This window comes from Lonchura striata, chromosome 1 (assembly GCF_046129695.1).
Source record: "Lonchura striata isolate bLonStr1 chromosome 1, bLonStr1.mat, whole genome shotgun sequence".
Lineage (NCBI taxonomy): Eukaryota > Metazoa > Chordata > Aves > Passeriformes > Estrildidae > Lonchura > Lonchura striata.
In genome coordinates, this window is record NC_134603.1 from 37,454,689 (window position 1) to 37,475,885 (window position 21,197).

Below are 21,197 nucleotides of genomic sequence, written 5' to 3' on the forward strand. Positions count from 1 at the left end.
TCTGTTTGTTGCCAATTGTTTGGAAAAGAAAAAAAGGGATAATTCTCACCTTTGAATTTTTCAGCAGATGGAGCCTGATTTTTGAAATCTCTGATTAAGAGAAAATTACTGACATGGCTGGAGTGCTGCAATGGCTGGACACAGCTAGACAAAAGCAATCCAAGAGGCCTCTAGAGTGCATTGGTAGACAGTAATGCAAAAATAATATTACAAAATTATTATTATTAATAATAGTAATATTTCTGTTACAGGTGCCTGAGGAGGTGAAGAGAAGAGATGCTCTGCTGTGGAGTTGCGGTTTTATATGATCTGGGGCGGGGATGCGGCACTCTGCAGATCTGATTTTCACAAAAGGAGAACTGGTTGAGAATCACAGAATCACTAAGTTGGAAGGGACCTTCAAGATCATTGAGTCCAACCCATGCCCCAATACTTCAAGAAGACCATGGCACTGAGTGCCACATCCAACCTTTTTATAAACACATACAGGGATGGTGACTCCACCACCTCCCTGGGCAGACAATTCCAGTACTTTTTCACTCTTTCAGTAAAAAAACTTTTTCCTAATATTCAACTTATATTTCCCTTGCCACAGCTTCAGACTGTGTCCTCTGGTTCTGTCAGCTGCTGCCTGGAGAAAAAGACCAACCCCCACCTGACTGCAACCACCTTTCAGGGAGTTGTAGAGAGTGATAAGGTCACCTTTGAGTCTCCTTTTCTCCAGGCTAAACAATCCCAGCTCCCTCAGTGGTTCCTCACAGAGCTTGTGTTCCAAGCCCCTCACCAGCCTCGTTGCCTCCTCTGGATGTGCTCAAGCATCTCAACCTCCTTCCCAAACTGAGGGACCAGAACTGGACACAGCACTCAGAGTGTGGCCTCACCAGTGCTGAGTATGGGGGGAGAATGACCTCCCTGCTCCTGCTGGCCACACTATTCCTGATACAGACCAGAATGCTGTTGGCCTTCTTGGTCACCAGGGCACACTGCTGGCTCATGTTCAGCTTGCTGTCAACCAGTACCCCTGGGTCCTTTTCCACCTGGGCACTGTCCAGCCACACCATGCCCAGGCTGTAACGCTGCAGAGGATTTTGTGTGGGACTTGGCAGTTGGACTTGTTAAACTTCATCTTAAACTTCATCTTACTGAACTCTGCCCATCTATCCAACCATTCCAGGTCTTTCTGCAGAGCCTCCTAACCACCAACAGATCGACACACACTCCCAACTTAGTATCATCTGCAAATTTACTGATGATAGACTCAACACCCTCATCCATGTCACCAGTAAAAATATTGAACAGAACTGGCCCCAGCATAGACCCCTGAGTGTGAATGCCAGGAGCAGATGGAACTCAGGATCCTGAGAGAAGATAGCAATTTAATAACCCTGGACATCAGGAAAGCAAACAATGGGAACTGCTTGGAAGAATCCCATGTGACACCCTCTTGCAGAAGAGAGGAGGAGTTCAGGAGGGCAGACTGATTTCAAGGATCAGCTCTTCTTGACTCAAGAGCTGTTGATCTCCACCTGCAGAAAGTAAAACATAGGTGGGAGGAGGTCTGAATGGATGAACAGTAAGCTCAAAGGTAAAAAAGTAACATTAAAGAGGTGGAAGTAGTTAGGTGATATGGGAGGAATATAGAGACACTGACCAAGCATGCAGGGATCAGGTTAGCAAAGTCAAAGACTACTTGGGTTTGAATCTAGCTATGGCCGCGAAGGGCAAAAAGGGAGGTTTCTACAGGTACATCATCAGCAAAAGGCAGTCTGGGCAAAATGTTGACCAACTGCTGAACAGGGCAGACCACCTGGTGACAGGGGACACAGAAAAGATCAGTGCGCTTTTCTCATTGGTCTCTATTGATAAAACCAACCTTCAGGGATCTCTGGGATCTCCCTGTGTCCCTAAAAGACATGGAAACCTCTGGAATAAGCAAGAATTGCTATTGTTGGAGAGCAACCAGATTAGGGGCCTTTACACAACTCGAATGAGCACAAGTCAAACTGATGGGATGCAACAACAAGTGCTGAGGGTCCTAATGTCACTGCAAGACATTTCTTGATTTGCCATCAGGGAAGGGTCCTGAGGATTGGAAAAAGCCAGTGTCACTCTTTTCTTCAAGAAGAACCTACACATCAGTTGGAGCAGTGTATGTTATCTTGAGTTTAGCAGGGTTTTTCACACTGGTGGCTGTAACATCCTTCCTGGTAAGTCAGTGATGTACAGACTAGATACTGGGACTGAGTTGGACTGAAAATTGCCTGAACTGCCAAGCTGAAAGGACTATGATCAGCCACACAAATTCACCTGGAGGCCACTCACCAGAGGTGTACACTGGAGATTGATATTGGGGCCAAAAGTGTTTAACATCTTCATAAGATAGCTGGAGCGTGGGACAGAGTGCTTCCTCAGCAAGTTTACATGATAGAAAACTGTAATGAGTAGCTGCTATACCACATGTTTGTGACTGGAGAAACATGCTGACGAAAACATCTTGAAGGTCAAAAAAGGGAAATGCTAAGTCAAAGGAACCCATAGAACTGCAGGTACCTGTAAAAGCTGGGGTCAACCAGCTGAAAAGCAGCTTGAGGACCTTCTGGGCTTCATTGGGAAGAGAGTTGCCAGCAGGTCAAGGAAGGTGATCCTGCCCCTTTACTCAATGCTGTTGTGTCCAAACCTGGAGTTCTGGGTCCTGTTCTGGGCTGTTCAAGGCAAGAGAGATGTTGAACTACTGGAGGGAGTCCAGTGCAGGGCCAAAAAAATGGTTAAGGAACTGGAGTGCCTTCCCTAACAGGAAAGGCTGAGACAGTGAGATAATTGGGGTGATTGAGCCATGAGATAAGGATGCCCAGTGGGGATCTCATCAGGGTGAATAAATACCTGAAGGAGGTTATTGAAAAGGATAGAGTCAGGATCTTTTCAGTGGTGCCTAATGACAGGACAAGAGTCAATGGAGCAAATGAAACACAGGAAATTCCATTTAAACATAAGAAAAACAGTGATTTCTGTGAGAGTAGTTAAACACTGGCATAGGTTTCCCAGAGAGGTGATGGATTCTCCATCCTTAAAGATATTCAAAACCCAATGAGATGTGGCCTTGAAAATCTGCTTTAAGTTGACCCTGCTTTGAGCAGGAGGTTTGGCTTAGTTGGTTTCTAGAGGGGCTTTCCAGTCTCAGCTATTCGGTGAAATTATTGCTTATATAATAAACCAGAAAGTTTGGCTCTGTAGGAAGCCCCATGTCATTGTCTGGATGCAATCATGCTCTTCTGCTGCTGATAAGTCCTGTTAGAAAAAATTAATGTGTAAACCTGCAGGGTATAAGTGCATGTAGGATCCGGACATGCAGGGAGACAGCAGGGACCTTTTGGCACCTGATTTTGGGATAGATGGGAGATGCTTTGCTGCTCCTCACCAGCTGCATTCCCTAGAGGCTGGGCTTTCCCATGGCCAGGTTGGGATCACAGTCAGCATGATGACCTTGGTCTGTCAGCCTGCCAGAGAGCAGGATCGAGCTGCTGGTGGGGAACAGCTGTTTCTGCTGGCATTGAGGCACCTGGGGAGCCCTTCTCTCAAGGAGAGGCTGCAGCTGATTTTTCCAGCCTACTTTCTAGACCTTTTGTGCTGATCTCACAAAGCACAAAGGGAATAGAGCAGGCCTGGGAATATGTGTGAAAAAAGTATCTCCCCCAGCCTTCTATATACTGAAGAGAAGGAGTATGTAACAGCATGACTTCTGTAGCAGTTCCATAGAGATAAAACCACTTTGGAAAGCAGCTTTTTCATTGTTTAGGAAAACTGATTTTCTCCCCGAGTTTGAATTAGATGAAGTGATTTTATTTTCTCTCCAAGCTCCTCTTATTGGTATGATTATTATCAACAATGAATTGTTTTGAACACCAAGAATAAGAAGAAAGCTATACTTTTTTTGTTTTCACATCATCCTTTTACTAGAAAATTTTGGCCTAGATCACTTACTCTGTTTAGGATTAATACTTTCATGAGTCTTATTTTCAATAGCTATGAAGAAAAGACATTTTAAAGCAAATTGAGGTAGGTGATATCTTCTTTAATGCATTTTTAATGCATGAGACATTGTAAAGACCAGAAAAGCACTCTGCAATACAATTTGACAACTAAAAAAAAAAACCTCAGAAACAACCCAATAAAAAAGAAAGTAAGATAGAAACAAGATAACAGAACATATGGGAGAGTGAAAGATACAGCCATGCTATTAGTGTCCAGTTAGCTAATTTTATTGGGATTTCCAATATATGAAAGATGAATATATAAATGATGATAACTGGTGGGGGTATGAAGATGTGATATTAATAAGAATGTAATTCCATAAGAAATTGTCTTGTGATTTATATCTAATAATATTACTGAAATGAGGCTAATGAAGGCAATCAATCCTATATAATACATTTTTGTAAATCTGATTCTCAAAGCATTTCTGATAGAAAGAGGGTAGATTTGGCTTCTTCCAGGAATCCCTGCTGACATGAGAACTCCCATTGAAATCAATTGACAAGCAAACAGGGGAGTAAATAAACCTCTGTGGATGCACTTCTGCTCTGCATTGCTTCTGTGGTCCCTCTCTCATGGCAATGTCCTTAGAGTCACATTTTCTGTAAGAAAACTGCTCCAGTGTGTCTGGAGTGCAGTGTCACATCTTACTGCTCTACTAATGAACTCTGCCTGCTATGAAAGCTGCCTTTGCTCTTGCTGTCTTGGGTACAGATCACAGTCTCTCCAGACCTTTGGGTATCTATTCAATTAGCTGGTCTACACTGCACCCCACACTGCATGTTTTACTGATATTCCACTGAAGGAAGGCAAACTTAATTGTATTTACCTGTTCTGTGTGAACACTTCAGACTGTAGTGCATATTTCTCCACCCCAGCCTCCCTTTCTCTAAGCAATTGAAATTAGCTTCAGTTGGGTTTAGCAGATCCCTGAAAACATAGATACTTATTTCCCTCTTTGTCCTCTTCCTTGTCTGTTTCATTACCCATTTTCCTTGGAAAGGACAATGTAATTTATAATATGTATCTTTATAGCATTTGGAAGAACACCTATTTCTTCAGAGAAATATAATAGGATAGATTTAAAACCACAGAACTCTGGGACTACTTTGCTTGAAGTACAGACTCATAGTTCTCCTTACAGGGGGATATCTACAGTGAAATTACTAATCTTGTGAATAATTTTGTGGATGTTAAAAGATGACCTCTGTTCTGGGTAGATTGTGAAGAGAAGCTCCCACACATTTATCTCCTCATGCCCAACACCTTTCTCTTCAGGATTCTGGAAATGGACAGTCTAGCAGAGATTTCTGTCTCTGTCACCATGCTAATTTAAGTCAATGGCAATAACCTTTCTGATGTCAGTGAGGCAGGATAACATCTTGTGTAAATAGCCAATGCTCACATCTTTCCTCATCTCAAGAACCTTGCTGACATCTAACTTAACACCTTACATATCCACCTCTCTCAAATACTTAAGTAAGCACAAATATGTGACAGCAAGGAGGTATAATGGTGAAGAAAAGGATGTGAATGTAAGGTTGGATTAAAGGTATAGTGCTATAGGCAAGATTATATCATCTATTTTACTGTGCAAGTTTTTTTCTATATCTCAGTCCAAGCAGCTGTTGAGCAAGCAGTATGAAGCACAGGAGATTAGGGGCAAAAATATATTTGAACCATCAGATACTTGGAAAAACTGTAGTCTTATCTGAGCTTGGAGAGAAGAACCTGAGAAATTACATGGAGTGGGAGAAACACCAAGGGAATTGTTACTGGTTTAAAAAGAAAAACAGTTGATTATATTTTGTCAGAAAATGAAAGATTTTAGTCCTGACTGTTTTTTTGTGTTTGAGGTTACTTATTAAAACCACTCAGCACAAAGCAGATTCTGGCACTGTTGTGCTGTCATCACTGTAAATTCATTAATGTTTCACTGAACTGTTCTAATGCCATTAGACTGCCCCAATGTCACATGTGTTATGTCTATGAATGGTCTCTTTGTCTCCCTGTATAGCAAGGAAGGTGAAAGGCACTGGAATTGAACTCATTCTTCAAGACGAGAATCTTTGCAATCATAAGTAAAGGAAGTCCCTTCAGCTTAACATTTCATTGCCTCCTTTCTCATTTAAAAACAGATGTCAGCACAAGGAGAAGACAGGTGCAGAGTGCCTCTTTCAGCTCCTTTTGAAGGAAAGCAGGAAGTGAATAAGTCACAGAGAGCTGTGCTGTTTGGATCTTTAGAATGCATTTATAACTTCTAGATATGTTCCTGCTAATGAGGGTGTGAGATGCCAGCTCTTTGGAAGTTAGAGCATGCACTGTTGCACTCTCATCAACTCTGATGGATGCACTGTATATGGGAATATAATTTAAACATGAGGATATGAGTAATGATTTATTAAGTTACCACAGAAAGCACTTAAGAAAAAAATGCCTAATACTAGAAAAAATGTCTAGCATATTTGAATGCTATATAAACAACAAAATTTGTTATAAACTGGAAACCTCCAAATGGATGCTCTTCATATACTGCAGCACTGTCTGAAACTGCATATAAATACCCTGAATAGTAGCAGTAAAATATTACAATTTACAACAGCCAGACTCATGAATCTAATGAAGGCCACAAAGTGATTGCTGTCAATCATATTATTACTGTTAAAGCCAGCAGCAATATCTGAGAGCTATACTATGTTTGGGTGTGTGGTGAGGATCTGACTACTGCCATTTTCTTCCTTAGGCAATCCAACATCCACACAAAATAGTGTCCTTTTTTAATGGGGGCAAGATCAGATACGATATGATCCATGGTCTCAACAAGATTCCAGACTGAGGTGAGCAGAAAAGAATAAACAGCACTATAGCATCTCTCTCCTCTCTTTCCACTTCCATCAGGTTTGATGTGGGTGGAAATACACTATTCTTTGTAGAGAGCTGGCACAATTTGCCCTCATTAGCAGAGCATGCCCACTTTTTTTTGCCTCTCTTGCTGTACCTCATTTAAAACACCACACTGCAGGGATTTTGCAGCGTCTGGGATTTTGACTATGAAAGGAGAAGTTTACAAGAAAAATGCCTTCAGCTTCCTGGGCTTGATGCACTGCATTGTCTGGCATGGATTTCACTTTCCCCGTGACACTGCCACGGAACAACTTGCTTTGATGCCCTATGCTAGCAAACAAGTTCTGTGATAAACAAGCTTTTAATCCTGTATTTCCACACTTTTGCTAAGCAAGTCACAACTTGACAAAGCTGCATGTTAATGACTGTGCCAAAAGCTCAGCCCTGAACAGAGATGGTAAAAGAGGGTAGGAGAGAAAGTGCTCACAGGAAGTACGCAGAAGAATTGTACTTTAGAAGCTTTGTCAGTGCTTTGATTTAGTGCCATTAGTCCTACTGCAGCAGGCCATCTAATAAGTGCTAGTGTAGACAGTCCAGGAAAACTCCCAAGAAGCCATAAATGATGTTTGTGACCTGAAAAGTATCTTCTGCCTCCCTGAATTCTAAGGAGGGATCTGCCAAAGCAAGAAACGTGCCGGGACTCATGAGGAGCCTGCCCTTTCATGTGATAAGGTCTCTATGGAAAGAACTGTAGTGTAATCAAAGTACATAAGTAGCCAAATATCAGCATCAGGTTTTCAGGAAAAAGTCCTGCTTGCCCCTTCCATATGACACCAGTCCACATGTGTCGCAGTGAACAGCTGGTGAAGAGCCATCTTCTGCAGGGAATACCCAGCACTAAAATGTATGTTAACATACACAAGGCAGAGTTTTCATGTCAAAATTAGCAGTTTGGGAAGCAGCACAAGAATATAAGTTGCAGAGGACCTTTTCTGCTCACCTGGAAGTTGTCAGGAAGTTGCCTGAAATCTTCACAATGTCCTGAAGTATTCCACTGTCTCCTGGTGCTACTCCTCTGCTCCCTTTTCAGATGAAGAGAGGCTGAGCTTATCTGCTTTGCAGATGCAGATACAACAAAGCACACTACGCTACGAACTAACTCCCTTCCTGTGAAACAAACATTAGGAAGCAGCTGAAGAGATATTCAAGACTCCTGTGTTTCAATATAAACCAGAAAATGTGTTTTCAGATTCTTAAGCAGGAGGGCGCAGACAGTAATACAAAATCTAATCACAAGAATAAAAAGTCTGATATCAAACTCTTCTTTTTAGTGAAGAAGTCTTCTCTGATGCTTCCCCCCTGCCCTTTTAATACAAAACTGAAGTACACAGATGCATTGTAGAACATCGATAAAACATTAGAGCTACTGCATGGCTCTAAATTATTGCACAGAAATCTGGAGCATTTTTAGAAAATATTTCATATTCAGTATGGGAAAGTAATTTTATTTTTAATGGTAGCTGTTTGAAGTTGTTCAGCAGCTTGGAAAGTTACCAGTTCCTTTTCATTTCTGAATATGAACATTTCTGTGTCTGTGTAAGATCCCAATTTTTTGAGGCTGTGGTTCTTTTTACCACACATCTAATCTGAGCCAAATATTATAATATTTTTGATAGTATTATCACCCTGGAAGAATACTAATTCAGGAAATCAGTGTTCAGTGTTGCTGTGCAAAACATTTAAATTAGAACAAAATCAGTTGCTTTTTCCTAGCTAGCTACATGACACATGATTAATGATTGGTAAAATATAAATCTGAATGGAAATACCTCCTCTTCCAAGGTTCCAATTGATCAGTTTTGAATTGCCAGACTGAGGATGTGAGCTAAGAGCCTCTTTGGCAGCATTGCAGTGACACACTGCCTGTCATGTACTGTCTGCTCCCCTTTTAAGTACTTGTTCCTTCCTAATTATTATCTGCAGTTGGCCACTGGACTTTGAAACTGCAAACTGCTTTCCATATCTTTTGTTTCCTGCTGTATATACATTGAAATCACACGGTTTGTTATCTGTCACTAAGATTACAAGCAGCATTACTTAAAAGGAAAAAAGTAGAAAAAAAATCAATGAAAATAGGGAGCTCTCTACTGACTATAAAATATGACACATCTCTGTAACCAAAATTAGAGCAACCGGACTTAGAATCTAGTTCTGACTCAGTGGTAAATAGAAAAAAAATTAGTAGAAGTAAGGAGAAAAAGACTAAAGAAATATTGATATGTAGTAGAAATTTCAGGCTATAAAAATATTGATGTACACTTCAAGAAAAATCAATAACCATGTTTCACACAAATTTGTGAATTTTTAAACTACATTAATTAGAGAAGACACTAAGTCATTACTGGCTAAGACTGCATTTTTTGATGGTGATAAAGAGAAAAAATATTCATAAAACTTTTAGGGGTTATATTTTTGGGGAGGCGTCTGATCTGCTTACATCATGAGAGGTTAAAGAATTTCTCATTTTATTAATAACTACGTGGCTATATGCAATAACATGAAATCTGATTTAAATGTATGTACCTATATGGGTACATACCAGGTTCTCACAGAAGTCTGGGGTTTTACAAAAACTGGCTGAACAGATCCTCAGTCTGCTGTGTAAATGTTTAACAAATACAGGAAAATGTTGTAAGTCATTAATAATGTTAGCATTATGCAAATATTAAAGAAAAAACAAAAATGAGATAATTTAGGTAATTACTCTCAGGTTTGACAAAAGTTGCAGGAAAAGTACAAACGATATGGGACTAGAGTTATATAAACTTGATGTAGAGGACTAATGCTAGAGACAATAGTTTTACTAGAAGTGTGTCTTGTCAAAGAAACCTATAATGAGATAACAGATTTGTTGAGGCATACGATTTAATAATGTATGAGATACTGATTAAAAAGAAAGACTAGGGCTCATTCAAATGAATGGCATTTTAGGTCAACAAAATGTAAAATGATAATGCAGTCTGTGTCCATATTCTGTAGACTGGTGACTGGATATCCTGATTCACAAAGAGGATTTAATGTTTATACTAAATCACAACAAACAAGAGAGCCAATATTTGATTCAACTGCAAAAAAAGACTAATGTGAATCTTAAATGTGCAAATAAAAAAGAAATGAGAACATAGATGTAAAACAAGACCTACTCAGGAGAATTCTAGTGTCTGTATTTTTAATGTAGAAAATGGGAAAATGTGCAGAAAAAAGCTAAACCCAAGATATCTTGGTCTTAACCCTCTAGTAAGTGTTAATGAGCTTCTTTTGTTTAAACCTCACAGAGGTGATGGGACTAACACAGGTGAGTACATTAGAGAGCAACACAAAGCAATAAAGGCTTTTCTGTCAAGGCAAACAAGCATAACATGAAACAGAGTCTCAGAGTTAATGCCAGAAAACTTCAAATTTGAATTGAATACCCATTAATTAACACTGAAAGAGATTAACCACTGGAATGAGCTCTCAAAGTAATGAGTTCTTCATGTCTTGATGTCTTCAGGACAGGCATTTCTGAAAAATGTGCTGTGACTAAACACAAATTAATATTTATTGATAGCCAAATAATTAACTTAATACATGAGTAATAACTTGTGATATGGGAAGAAGATTATGCTCTGAATGTACAATTTCATAGCTTTTCCAAAACAGGGCACATGAGCACTCTGCCAGCTATGGATGTTGGCACATTGATAAGTGAAACTTAGTCGAATGAATGATGAACTGACACTCCTTTCACCATCATTTTACAGACTCAAATATGTTGTTATCTCCTTGTCACTTCATGCTGATCAGTGCTTCCTCTTTCTCACAAGCTTCCCAGCTGAAAAGCCAACACCTGTAAGCCAACACCTGCTTGAGCTCTTCTAGTGAAAAAATGATCAAGCCCATTATTTAGCTCATCCTCTCCTTTTATTTTAAACTGTAGAAGGTATTATATCTTTCCCTGATTCAGTGCTTCTCTTTTAAACATTTAATTTTCAAGTGGTGGATTTAACATCTATCAGTTCCACTGACAAAGAGCCACTCCTTTTCAATAGCTATTAGATGAAATTCATAATTCTTCAAGAATCTCATATAATGTTAAAGATCTGAAATTATTACAGCTAGGTAAATACATATTTATCATCTCCTTATTGCAGATTTCCCCCCTGAGCTTCCCATCTTGTTCCTTTAGTTTGCACCTGGGTGTATCATTAGTTTTGCTTCCTTCCTAAAGAAATAAAGAAATAGGAATTTTGCCATGTCAGGGCCCTTGATTATAATTTGCATTCTGTGTTTCAGAGACATCTTATTTCATCCTTTAACTGCGCTTTCCTTTTAGGCCAGTAGCAGAAAAAAATCTCACTTCCCTTCTAGTCTTCTGTTGTCTTCAGGAATTCACTACTTTTGTGCTTATTTTGCTTCATCAGTAATTCCTATTGTATCTACAATTTCTTGTAATTATTTACACATTTTTTTTCCCCCAGGGCTAGATCTTTTTAGGGAAAGGAAATGCTCCAGCAGACTACATAGATTACTCTCTAAATTTTTTTGTGTGCCCTAAAATACACTGTACTTTATTATTATTTCTTCTGTTCCTTTTTGTTGGTAGTATTTTCAGTCCTTAAAAATGACTTCCTATTACTTGTTTTTTCTTTAAAAAGCTTGACACTATTCCCCTGTAGTTTTAATGTCCTCAAGCTGTATGTCTAAATTTTCATGGGCAGCCATAATAGTCCTGTTTTACACATTTGAACACTGTGAGAATACACACCAATTATACCCATAGATTTGTGGGTATAATTATGCATGTAAAAGTTTTGTAACTATACTGTAGAAAAATGTCTGTACATACTTGCATATCAGTATGTTGATGTTTAAATTCCCCACCCAAACCATGCATATTGTGAAGTGAAACATGTGAAGTGTGTTTCTAATAGTCTAATGGGATAGACTGCTGTCCTATTAGCTGGCAAAACCATGAAGCACAAATTTACACTTACAGACCATAAAAACAAACAAGGCCATGGAAACCACCCTTTGGTGTAGATGTAAAGGGAAATTGGGATTCAAGCTGACATATTTTTGCAATGTTTGCAGAATGGCATTTGCCAATGTAAACCTGACTTGCAAAGATACAGTGTCTTTCACTGTGAAGGGTTTATTTTTGCTATAAATGGCCTCTTTATTGGAAATAGTCTCCTTTTACCTTTTCATCTTGGACTGTTTGAACTACCTAACCAAATTTTCCGTTCTGTAATGCATTACCACAGATGAGGAAAATAAAAATAGGCAAATATTATAATTCCAGAAATACTGGAATATTATTCCTTCTAATGAACTAGTTCCTTTTAATATGTGCAGAGAGATTTTTGGTATTGGTACATAAAAGCTTGTGCTTTAAAGTTTAAATGCAGAAACTCTGTGCTTACACTTCTAAACTTGGAAAAGAATTCATGTTCTTTGAGAGTGTAATCTGGCATGAAATAAAGATAGAAACAAGACCACGTGGTGGATATTTGCTGCTCAACCTCATAGTCAACACAGGAAGAAATATAGGAAGCCCTATTTACTGGAAAAACTAGATGCTTCAGGTCCCTTCAGCTGCCTTGCTGTATGGACAAGGCCTTTTCTTTCAGGACACCTTGGCAAGAACAGAGATCTGGCTTGCAGAAGCATAAATAGACTCTAAATTACCCCAAATGGAATGCTCTAATATGCCATAAAACAATTCCCTCCTTATCAAAATATTAAATCCTGCATGCTCTCACCTACTGTATGTTGGCAGCAACATAATAAAGAAAAAAGTGGATAATACAGGAAATATTATCATCCCAGAGTCTGAATTTCTCATCCCTTGCACCAAGGAAATAACTGTCAGTTCTGTGGTTGCAAAGAATCATGCAGGTAGGAATGCACAGTCTAAAATAACTTGTATATAATTCTGCTTTTCTTTTTTCCTATAGATTTCTCAGTAATCTGTACAGTTCTCTGCACTGGACTCCACCTTTTCAGAATGATGAAAGCAGTAAGTAAAGTTGTGGACATATAACTTTTAAAAAAAATGTTGCTAGTCATTAATGAGAATTGTCGCATACAAATTTTTCAGCATTCAGATGGTGAATATTGGTTCAGACCCACTTTTCCTAGTATATACCTTTAAAGGTGTTTGGGGAAGATGTGTTTTCTGAAAAAAGAAAAAAACAATGTAGAACAAAAAATAATATCTAGATATAGAAAACAGAAGAATAGTTGCTTGGTATCTCACCAGGATTACGTATTATTCTAACCATGTTTCAAAATGCCATTTCTTGTTTGACAAAAGGAATGTCAGAGACTACACTGCTTCTGAACTACTGTTGTGTGAGTTCAAAGAGGAACTATTAAGCCCTGGATCTGTGCCTGAGCTTTTTATTCCTGGTACTATCAAAGGCTGTGATCATTAATCCCAGTTAAACAAGAAGTCAGCATGTTCCACAGAATGAAAGGGTGAACCAGGATTCAGGAGAGAGATCTCTTGCTCCCGCTTCTGTTGATGAGGTGTTATGTCACTTATGAAGTTCATGTTGGCTGAGCTTCTTCTACTTTTTGCTCAACGATTTAATATTAGCTTGGGGGCCATAACTATATATGTCTAGATTTTTCAGTGTGTTGAGCCAATGTGGCAAACATCATGGGTAATGAACTTTTGCAGAATAAAGTGTGCATTTAGATGTATTATAGTTATATATTTAGTATATTTTCATTGTAAATTCAACTATTGGGAGCTTATACACAAATAATTTTACACTTGCATTATTAAAGGAGGTAAAATCCCACTGATTTTGAACAAATCTTAGCTCATGCCACTATCTCCATCTGATTGTTTCAGCCCTTTTATTTGAAGCTGGGTCCATAAATGAATGAGTTGGTTTGTGCAGAAGCCAATATCCACATTATTCTTTATCCATTTTTGTAAGGTCACTATTCACATTTATCACTGGAGTTTAATATGAGGGCTCAGTCCCGTGCTCCATTTCCTTATGGAGAAGCGACTTCTTTTGTTACTTACATACTTCACCATTAAAGAAATCCCAGGAATCTTCAGTGGAATTTAATCTTTTTATTCTCTAATCTATGCTTGACAGATACTAAGGAAGAAACAGAATATTTGCACAAAAACTACTCAGCAGACATATGGGAATAAAGATATGTCAACTATTCAGCAAGGATTTACCTGCTATGCCTAATTTTGCAGAGGAATATGGAAAGAATTGAAAGGTTAAAAGGAAGGGCAAGAAATATATGGCAAAGCCATGAAAAGTATTTATTGCAAGACAGGAACTCACAGGTATGATAGAGTTGCACCTCATAAGCATGTAATTCTAGAACAGACATCCCACAGGAAGGTTACTGCAGGAAAAGACTTAATAGAGAATATGAATGAATGAAATACTGTATTTCAAGGACTAAGGGAATGAACCCAGCCTCCTAGGACTATTTGGTTTGTTTCCAAAATATAAGACTCCCTTTTTAGAAGAAAATGAATTTCCAGTCAGATGGACCAGAGTTTTTGGTGATGTTTGTTTTTTCCCCATGTGGTTGAACAATGATTCAAAGGATTCTACATTAATAGAAGCAGCTGGTGTGTGTTTTAGAAGTGAGTAGATTATAAAACTTAACAACTTAATAAAGCCAGTTGGCTATGTGAGATGGGTATGCATATACAACATGATACCTTATGTGACTAAAATGCATGTTAAAAATATCTGAGTTTTCTCTTTGTACTGTTGTCAGGTGCTCAATATATGAAAAATGTCTGTTTGGGTTTTTTTCCTCAGTAAACTGCACCATCTTGTAATTTGGGTAGGATGATACTGCAGAAGGAAATCTGTGTTTCTTCTCTGCTCTTGAAAAATCCCAACCCAGTAAATTCCACTTCTTTTGCCCTATTTTCTTTTCACCTTGCATGCAGCTCATGAACCAGTACTCTCTTGCTTCATTAATGAAGTTTCATCTCAGTCCTTCTTTTTTCATCTCACACTTACACTGATGATCATTTCTGCTCCCCTGTCAGTGTTGCACAGGAATCACAGGTACTCTGCTGAGTTGAGGATCACTGAAGCACAACGAGCTTCACACTGAGATCAAACCTTGTGGATCAACAGCACAGGATCAAGATGTTATCATCTTGGGATACCAGAATTCAAGGAGGTCTGGTCACTGACTTTAAGTGACTAGGATGGTAAGCAAAGGGCACTTCTTACCATTATAGCAATGCTATTTGACTGCCTCTGTTACCTTTTCTGATTGCTGTCAGGGATTGCAGACTGCCAGTACTACATTCCCGTTTCCCTTCCTGTCACTGATGCAAGTTTTTGGGCCACTGCCTAGAAGAGATCTCTATAACAGAGGTCCCTTCTGTCCTTTTTTCCCCTGACAGAATGAATATTCTCTAGTTCCATACACGGCTGTTTTCAAAGGAGAATGTGGAGTCCTTTCATAACCTTGAACTGAGGCATCTTCATCTTGGGGAGAGAGTTTCCTCAAACCCTTCATTTTTGAATAATTTGCAGTAGAAATTGATGCCACACTTCTCCCTTTAGGACAGAAAGGGCAGAAGTGGGATCCCTTCCTTATTTGATAGCTTTCTTATCCTCACTGAGGGTTTCTGTTCCTCCACAGAAGGGACACAGTGCTCAGTAGTGAGGAGTAAACACAGATTCACAGAATGGCTGATGTTGGAAGGAACTTCTGGGCATCATCTTGTTCAAATCCCCTGCTCAAGCAGGGCTGCCCACAACAAGGACTGTGTTCACATTAATACCTTCATGGATGGAGACTCCCCAACCTCCTGGGGCAGCCTGTGCCAGGGCTTAGTCATTCTCACAGTAAAAATTGTTTCCTGATGTTCAAAAAAATCTGTGTTTCAATTTGTGCCCATAACCACTGGTCATGTTACTGGGCCCCACGGAGAGGAGCCTGGCTTTACCCTCTTTGCATTTTCCCTTCAGCTATTTGTGAGATCCCCAAGCCTGCCTGTTTCTCAGCTGAACAGTCCCAGATCTTTCAGCCTTTCCTCATGGAAGGGATGGTCCAGCACCTAAACCATGGTCATGACCATTTGTTGGACTCTCTCCAGTATGTTCACGTCTCTGTACTGGAGCAGCCCAGATCTGAACCGAGCACCCCAGGTGTGTCCTCACCCGTGCTGAGCAGAGGAGCAGGATCACCTCCCTCGACTTGTTGGAATCGCTTTGCCTAATGCAGCCCAAGGTATCATTCTTCTTTGTGGCAAGGGCACACTGCTAGCTCATGTCTAACTTGATGCTCACCAGGACCCAGAGTGGGTGGGACTCACTCACCCAATGCCAAACTGCATTCCAGTCAGGTAGTTCCCCACCTGTCCCGGCGTCTGGATTGTTCCTCCCCAGTGGCCGGGCTTTGCCCTTCGCCTTGTTGAAGTTGCTCTCCCGGGGTGCCGCTGGGTGCACAGCGCTCCTGTGCCCAGCTAGAGGGGCAGCGGGAGCTGCGGAGACACCCAACCCCCCGGGCTAGGGAGGGCTGCGGAGGACGGCGAGGAGGACGCAGGGAGGCTCAGGAGCAGCGTCCCGCCGGGGACGCCCGCTGCCGCCTCACCTCCCTGTCGCCGCGCCGCCGGGACAGCGCCCGGCTCCCGGGGCTCCCGGTGGCCGCCCCCGGCCCTGCCCCTGCCCCGGGGGCGGAGTGCGGGAGCTCCAGGCGCGCAGCGAGCGCCGCCAGCCCGGCTCGCCCCGCACACGCTCGCACTCGGCGCAGCCCGCCCATGGCTGACAGGAGCCTGATCGAGGGCGCCGAGCCCCGGCCGCGCCGCGAGGAGGCTCCGGAGTGGGGCTACGAGGAAGGTGAGGAGCGGGCGGCGACTCCGCCGGGGAGAAACTTTGTCCGCTGCCGGGGGAGGAGGAGGCGGTGTGGGGATTTCAGCGGCGGAGCACGGAGCGCAGCGGGGCTCGCTCCCAGGCCGTCCCGCAGCAGGTCCATCCCCGCGGGCGGAGGCAGCGCGGGGCGGCGGCCGCGGAGCCGCCGGTCCGGCCGAGCAGCCCCGGGGGCAGGCGGGGTCTGTCTGACCGCAGCCGGGGCGCCGGCTGCCCCGTGACCGCTTTTCTCTTGTGCCTCAGGAGTGGAGTGGGGGCTGATTTTCCCCGATGCTAACGGCGAGTACCAGTCGCCCATTAACTTGAACTCGAGAGAAGCCAAATATGACCCCTCGCTCCTGGAAGTGCGTTTGTCACCGAACTACGTGGTGTGTCGTGACTGCGAAGTGATCAACGACGGGCATTCGATTCAAATTGCCCTGAAGTCAAAATCAGGTATGCTGAAACATGGCCTTAATTTTCCCGGCTAAAACTTGTGTTGCCCGAAGACTCACTGTACTCATGTCCTGGAGTTTAGGAAAAGCAGCCTTTTCCAACTGAGAGCAGTTGTGCCCATTCAGCATGGACTATGCTCAGTGAGAGTGTTGCTGTTGACTTTGGTAGGAAGGGGAGCAAGTGTTGCAGATTTCGATGCCAGACTGGATGGTCAGTGAGATTGCTTCAAAGCACGTCCAGAATTTCTTCCTGGAGTGGTGGTATCCAATTCACTGGCATTAACATCTGTCTGCACTCAGAAGCAGTACAGACTACCGCTACAGTGTAGTGCCAAACTGTTCCATACAGCTGGCAAGATTTGTTCATGGTTCAAAGACCATGTAAGTTAAAAGTGCTTTTTCTCATTAACTTGAGTGGGTTCTGAATACTACCTCCAGAACTGGACAGCTTAAGATAGATACACCAGTTATACATGCTCACAATATTGATGAGGACCAAGTAGAATGCAGTCCTCATTTCTTAAAGGATGACATTTTTGGTGTCACTCATCAAATATGATTTAAAATAAAATAATAAAAGAAACAATTCCAACATGAATGAAATTGCTATATCTTATCCAGACTTTTCATCTGGGTAAATTATTCTCTATGAAGGAGACAAGAAAGTAGGGAGGAAAAAGTCAATTTTTCTTTCCAGCACTGCAGCAGTTCTTACCATGTGTTTGGAAGAGCCTCTATGTTATTCTAACCAGTCTTAGCTAGTAACAGCCCTTTGGGGGCATTTAAACAGCTGAACATTGTCAAACCATGAGACATTCCAACTTCTTGTTTCCTTCTGAGAAGTCGGTAGTACTGGGAACTACAGCTGTGCTAAGTGAGGGAGCCAGTTCAGTTTCACACAGTTTTTTAAAAAGGAGAGGTCTGTTATCTCAGAAATAATTATTTCCTTTATAATTTCCTTTCTATGATAATTTCCATGCATTTTTGCAACACAGAAAGTTTCTTTACATGGAATTTTGCAGATTTGCAATAAAAGAAATGTTGCACTTCCCATCAGTTTTACTGCCTTCATCAGAAGCGGAGCTCTTTTCCCAAGGGATAAGGTTCTCCTTGCAGGATCAGGAGTTCTTGAATTCTTCTGTGGAGGAAGTGAGAGTGACCACAAGTACCTCATCATTCACATCCCAAAATGCAACTCAGTCCATCCTACCTTTCCCAAGGGCAGTTTCTAGCTTAGTAGTGATAATTAATAAGATGGGATCAACACACCTTTGCAAAACCATTAAGAAAATTAGAAAAAAGGAAAGACTTCTTTTACACTTTAATGCAATGTGATGCCAGACAGATGTCTCTTGAATTATAAGAAAATGTGAAATAGAGAAAAAGTTTATGACAGACGTATGGAATTATGATTTAGGAACTCTTGGTTTAGTTTCAGCTTTTCCTTAAATATAATGTTACGTAGTTTCCCTTTTTTCCTTTGTAAACTGGGAATAATTTGGGAGGGAGAAGATGGCATTTATTAAACCTACCAAGAGGAGAAAAGAGTTAATAAGCTCTGATTGAACCTGGCCTAGTATTCTGGCCATTTTTCAGGGACTGCAGAAACTCCTACAGTTTCTTTTCCTCGCAGGAGATCTCTGATGACATATCCATTTAGTCAGATTATTTTGTTGGGAACTATTGAGCACTGGATGCTTTTGAAACTCTGTCCAATTAATGTGCAAGAGATCCTCATCTACTGTAATGCTAGCAGTCAAAGAAAAAGTTCTTTATGGAAAAACATAAACTGATTAAGATACATATTAAAAATAAATTTGTCATTACTGGTGAATGTTTTTATCCTTTAATTCAAGACATGCAGTCCATATAGAATTCCCAAATCCTGCTCATTATTTAATTGCAGACATTTTCACAGCTGCTTTCATTTTGATAGTGGAATACGTGTGGTGCATTAGGTGGATGAATCATGACCAACTATGAAATAGTTCTATAATGGGATCAGTGTCCTAACTGAAGCCTTGGAAATAAACTCTTTGAAGCTCCTGGAGATCCAGAAATACATCTTATAAAAAACATTTCTTCTTCTAGTTACAGTTTTTCTCGGAGAAATGTTTTAAAACAGAAAAGGCTCAATTTTCCTGATTGAGATTATTATTTTTATTCTTCTAATTATTATTGTCTTAATTAAGAACTAATTGAGTATCATGATTCTTTTTGTTTGTCCAGATTTCTTAAATACTTCAATTGGTTTATTTCTCAAGTGTTCACTGGCTTTGTAGATTTTCCCTTTAGGGGATATAGGTATAGATGGAATATAGATAAAGCAAGGTTAAGAAGCAAATCTGGATCTATAATTATATTTAGGATATTTCATTTTGGAAACTCTAAAGACTGTTAGATTAGTTGTGAAGAATTATTAAAGGAGTATTAATTGGAATATTTGATCTTTTTTGCTCCAGGGTAATTGCTTATGAAAACCATAATTTATCTGTTTTCTTTTTTTTACAGTTTCATACCTTTGGTTTTATGTTTGTAATACGATTCAATTGCTAACTTATGTTTTAGTATTACACTGCCTCTTGTGCTCCAAACTCAGATGGTATAGTTTGTGTGCCAAAATAGCTATATATTATGGGACTAATTCCCTTAGGCTATATTCAATGAAGTTAAATAATCCTTATCAATTATCAGAGATTGTAAAAGATTAATTCCAAGTCTATGAAATGTAAGCTAGAATTTAATGGATTCTGGGGAAGACCGTGAATGCCCTTAAATAACACTCAGCCCTGCCTAGAAGCCAATATTCAATGATTTCAGTGGGAAGTTACCTCCAGCTTGTGGTGTAATATTCGATCTAAAGCAGATTCAGAAATCCCTGGGTGAAATGTTTCTTTGATTAATTCCATACCAGATTGGGCCTCACAATTGCTTGCTTTTACTACTTCTGGTGGAAGTCTCTATTAATGCAAAAGTACTGAGCAGCTATATACATTTTTTGGTGCACATGTTGTGATTGTGGACAGATGCTTTTAAGAAATTCCAGATGCTTAAAAAACTGAAGGAAAACCCATGGCTGCCTAGGGGCTGTTTTTAGGTAAATGAGGTATGCTGTTTTTGCTGGTTTTGCTCCAGTGTGTAGGTTTGATTATATCTTGGTGTGGTGGTGTTCATTATCTCAGAAGCCTGACAGGTGGTATATGACTGAACACCTTTACCCAGCAAAATATTTGCTATCAAAAGTGTTCTATCCATTTTTGTGACCCATAATAAATATAGGTGATGGAGATTAAACATTTAGACAACTTGGAGGTTACTTCCCAGTTCAATTCAGAACCCCTGCCATCTGTTTAGAGCACACAGTTAATGTCTTGATAAGACAAATAAACATTTCCTCTTCTGACTGGTAAAAGTACAATGCTTTTATTTGGTGTTCTGCATCATAAAAAAAAAAGTTCAGTGTGACAGCAGTTTTACTGTTTTTTGTAACTGCCTCAATTCATGTTCTGTACCTGCAAGGTTCTTCAGAAGTAAAGGTGACAAGTCTGTGAACTTAACTCCTCTCTGGTACCACTAATAATATAGAAGATTGCCAGAAGCTCCTTTTTGTATTTGGAGAATATATTCAGTAGCTTGTTTGCTTTGAAAGGCAAGTTCTTTACCATTTATCTTCTTTCCCAGTGTTAATAGGGGGGCCGTTACCTCGGGGACACGAGTTTGAACTACACGATGTTCGATTTCACTGGGGGAGAGAAAACCAGCGTGGTTCTGAACACACAGTTAATTTTAAGGCCTTTCCCATGGAGGTAAGAGTGCTCTGCATTGTATAACACCCGTGAAATGCAAAAGATTTTATTTCATAGCTTGAATTCTTGGTAGCCCAAAAGCAACTTCCTTTTAGCTCTACATGCTTTATATTTCAAGCACAAAGCTATCTTCCTGGGGTGTGCTTTAGTGCAGGTAA

General features: G+C 40.4%; 1 protein-coding gene and 2 long non-coding RNA genes across 3 annotated transcripts in view; 2 read left to right on the forward strand and 1 right to left on the reverse strand.

Annotated features, from left to right (window-relative positions):
- Positions 1-1,228: 1,228 nt before the first annotated feature.
- LOC116183250 (uncharacterized) lies at positions 1,229-16,396 on the reverse strand. Its single transcript, XR_004147835.2, has 2 exons — positions 16,251-16,396; positions 1,229-1,526 (listed from the first exon to the last, which is right to left on the reverse strand). It is a non-coding gene; the product is annotated as an uncharacterized LOC116183250 (long non-coding RNA).
- LOC110484787 (uncharacterized) lies at positions 2,508-14,056 on the forward strand. The gene is made up of 3 exons (XR_002467815.3): positions 2,508-2,638; positions 12,873-12,934; positions 14,034-14,056. It is a non-coding gene; the product is annotated as an uncharacterized LOC110484787 (long non-coding RNA).
- Positions 16,397-16,643: 247 nt separating the features above from the next.
- The window catches only part of CA8 (carbonic anhydrase 8), a 49,193-nt gene continuing 44,639 nt past the window's right edge, over positions 16,644-21,197 (forward strand). The window contains exons 1-3 of the mRNA XM_021555659.3: positions 16,644-16,769; positions 17,043-17,234; positions 20,915-21,039. Of these exons, the coding sequence (XP_021411334.1) occupies positions 16,691-16,769; positions 17,043-17,234; positions 20,915-21,039 (396 nt within the window). The 5' untranslated portion in view covers positions 16,644-16,690. The remainder of the gene's footprint in view (positions 16,770-17,042; positions 17,235-20,914; positions 21,040-21,197) is intronic.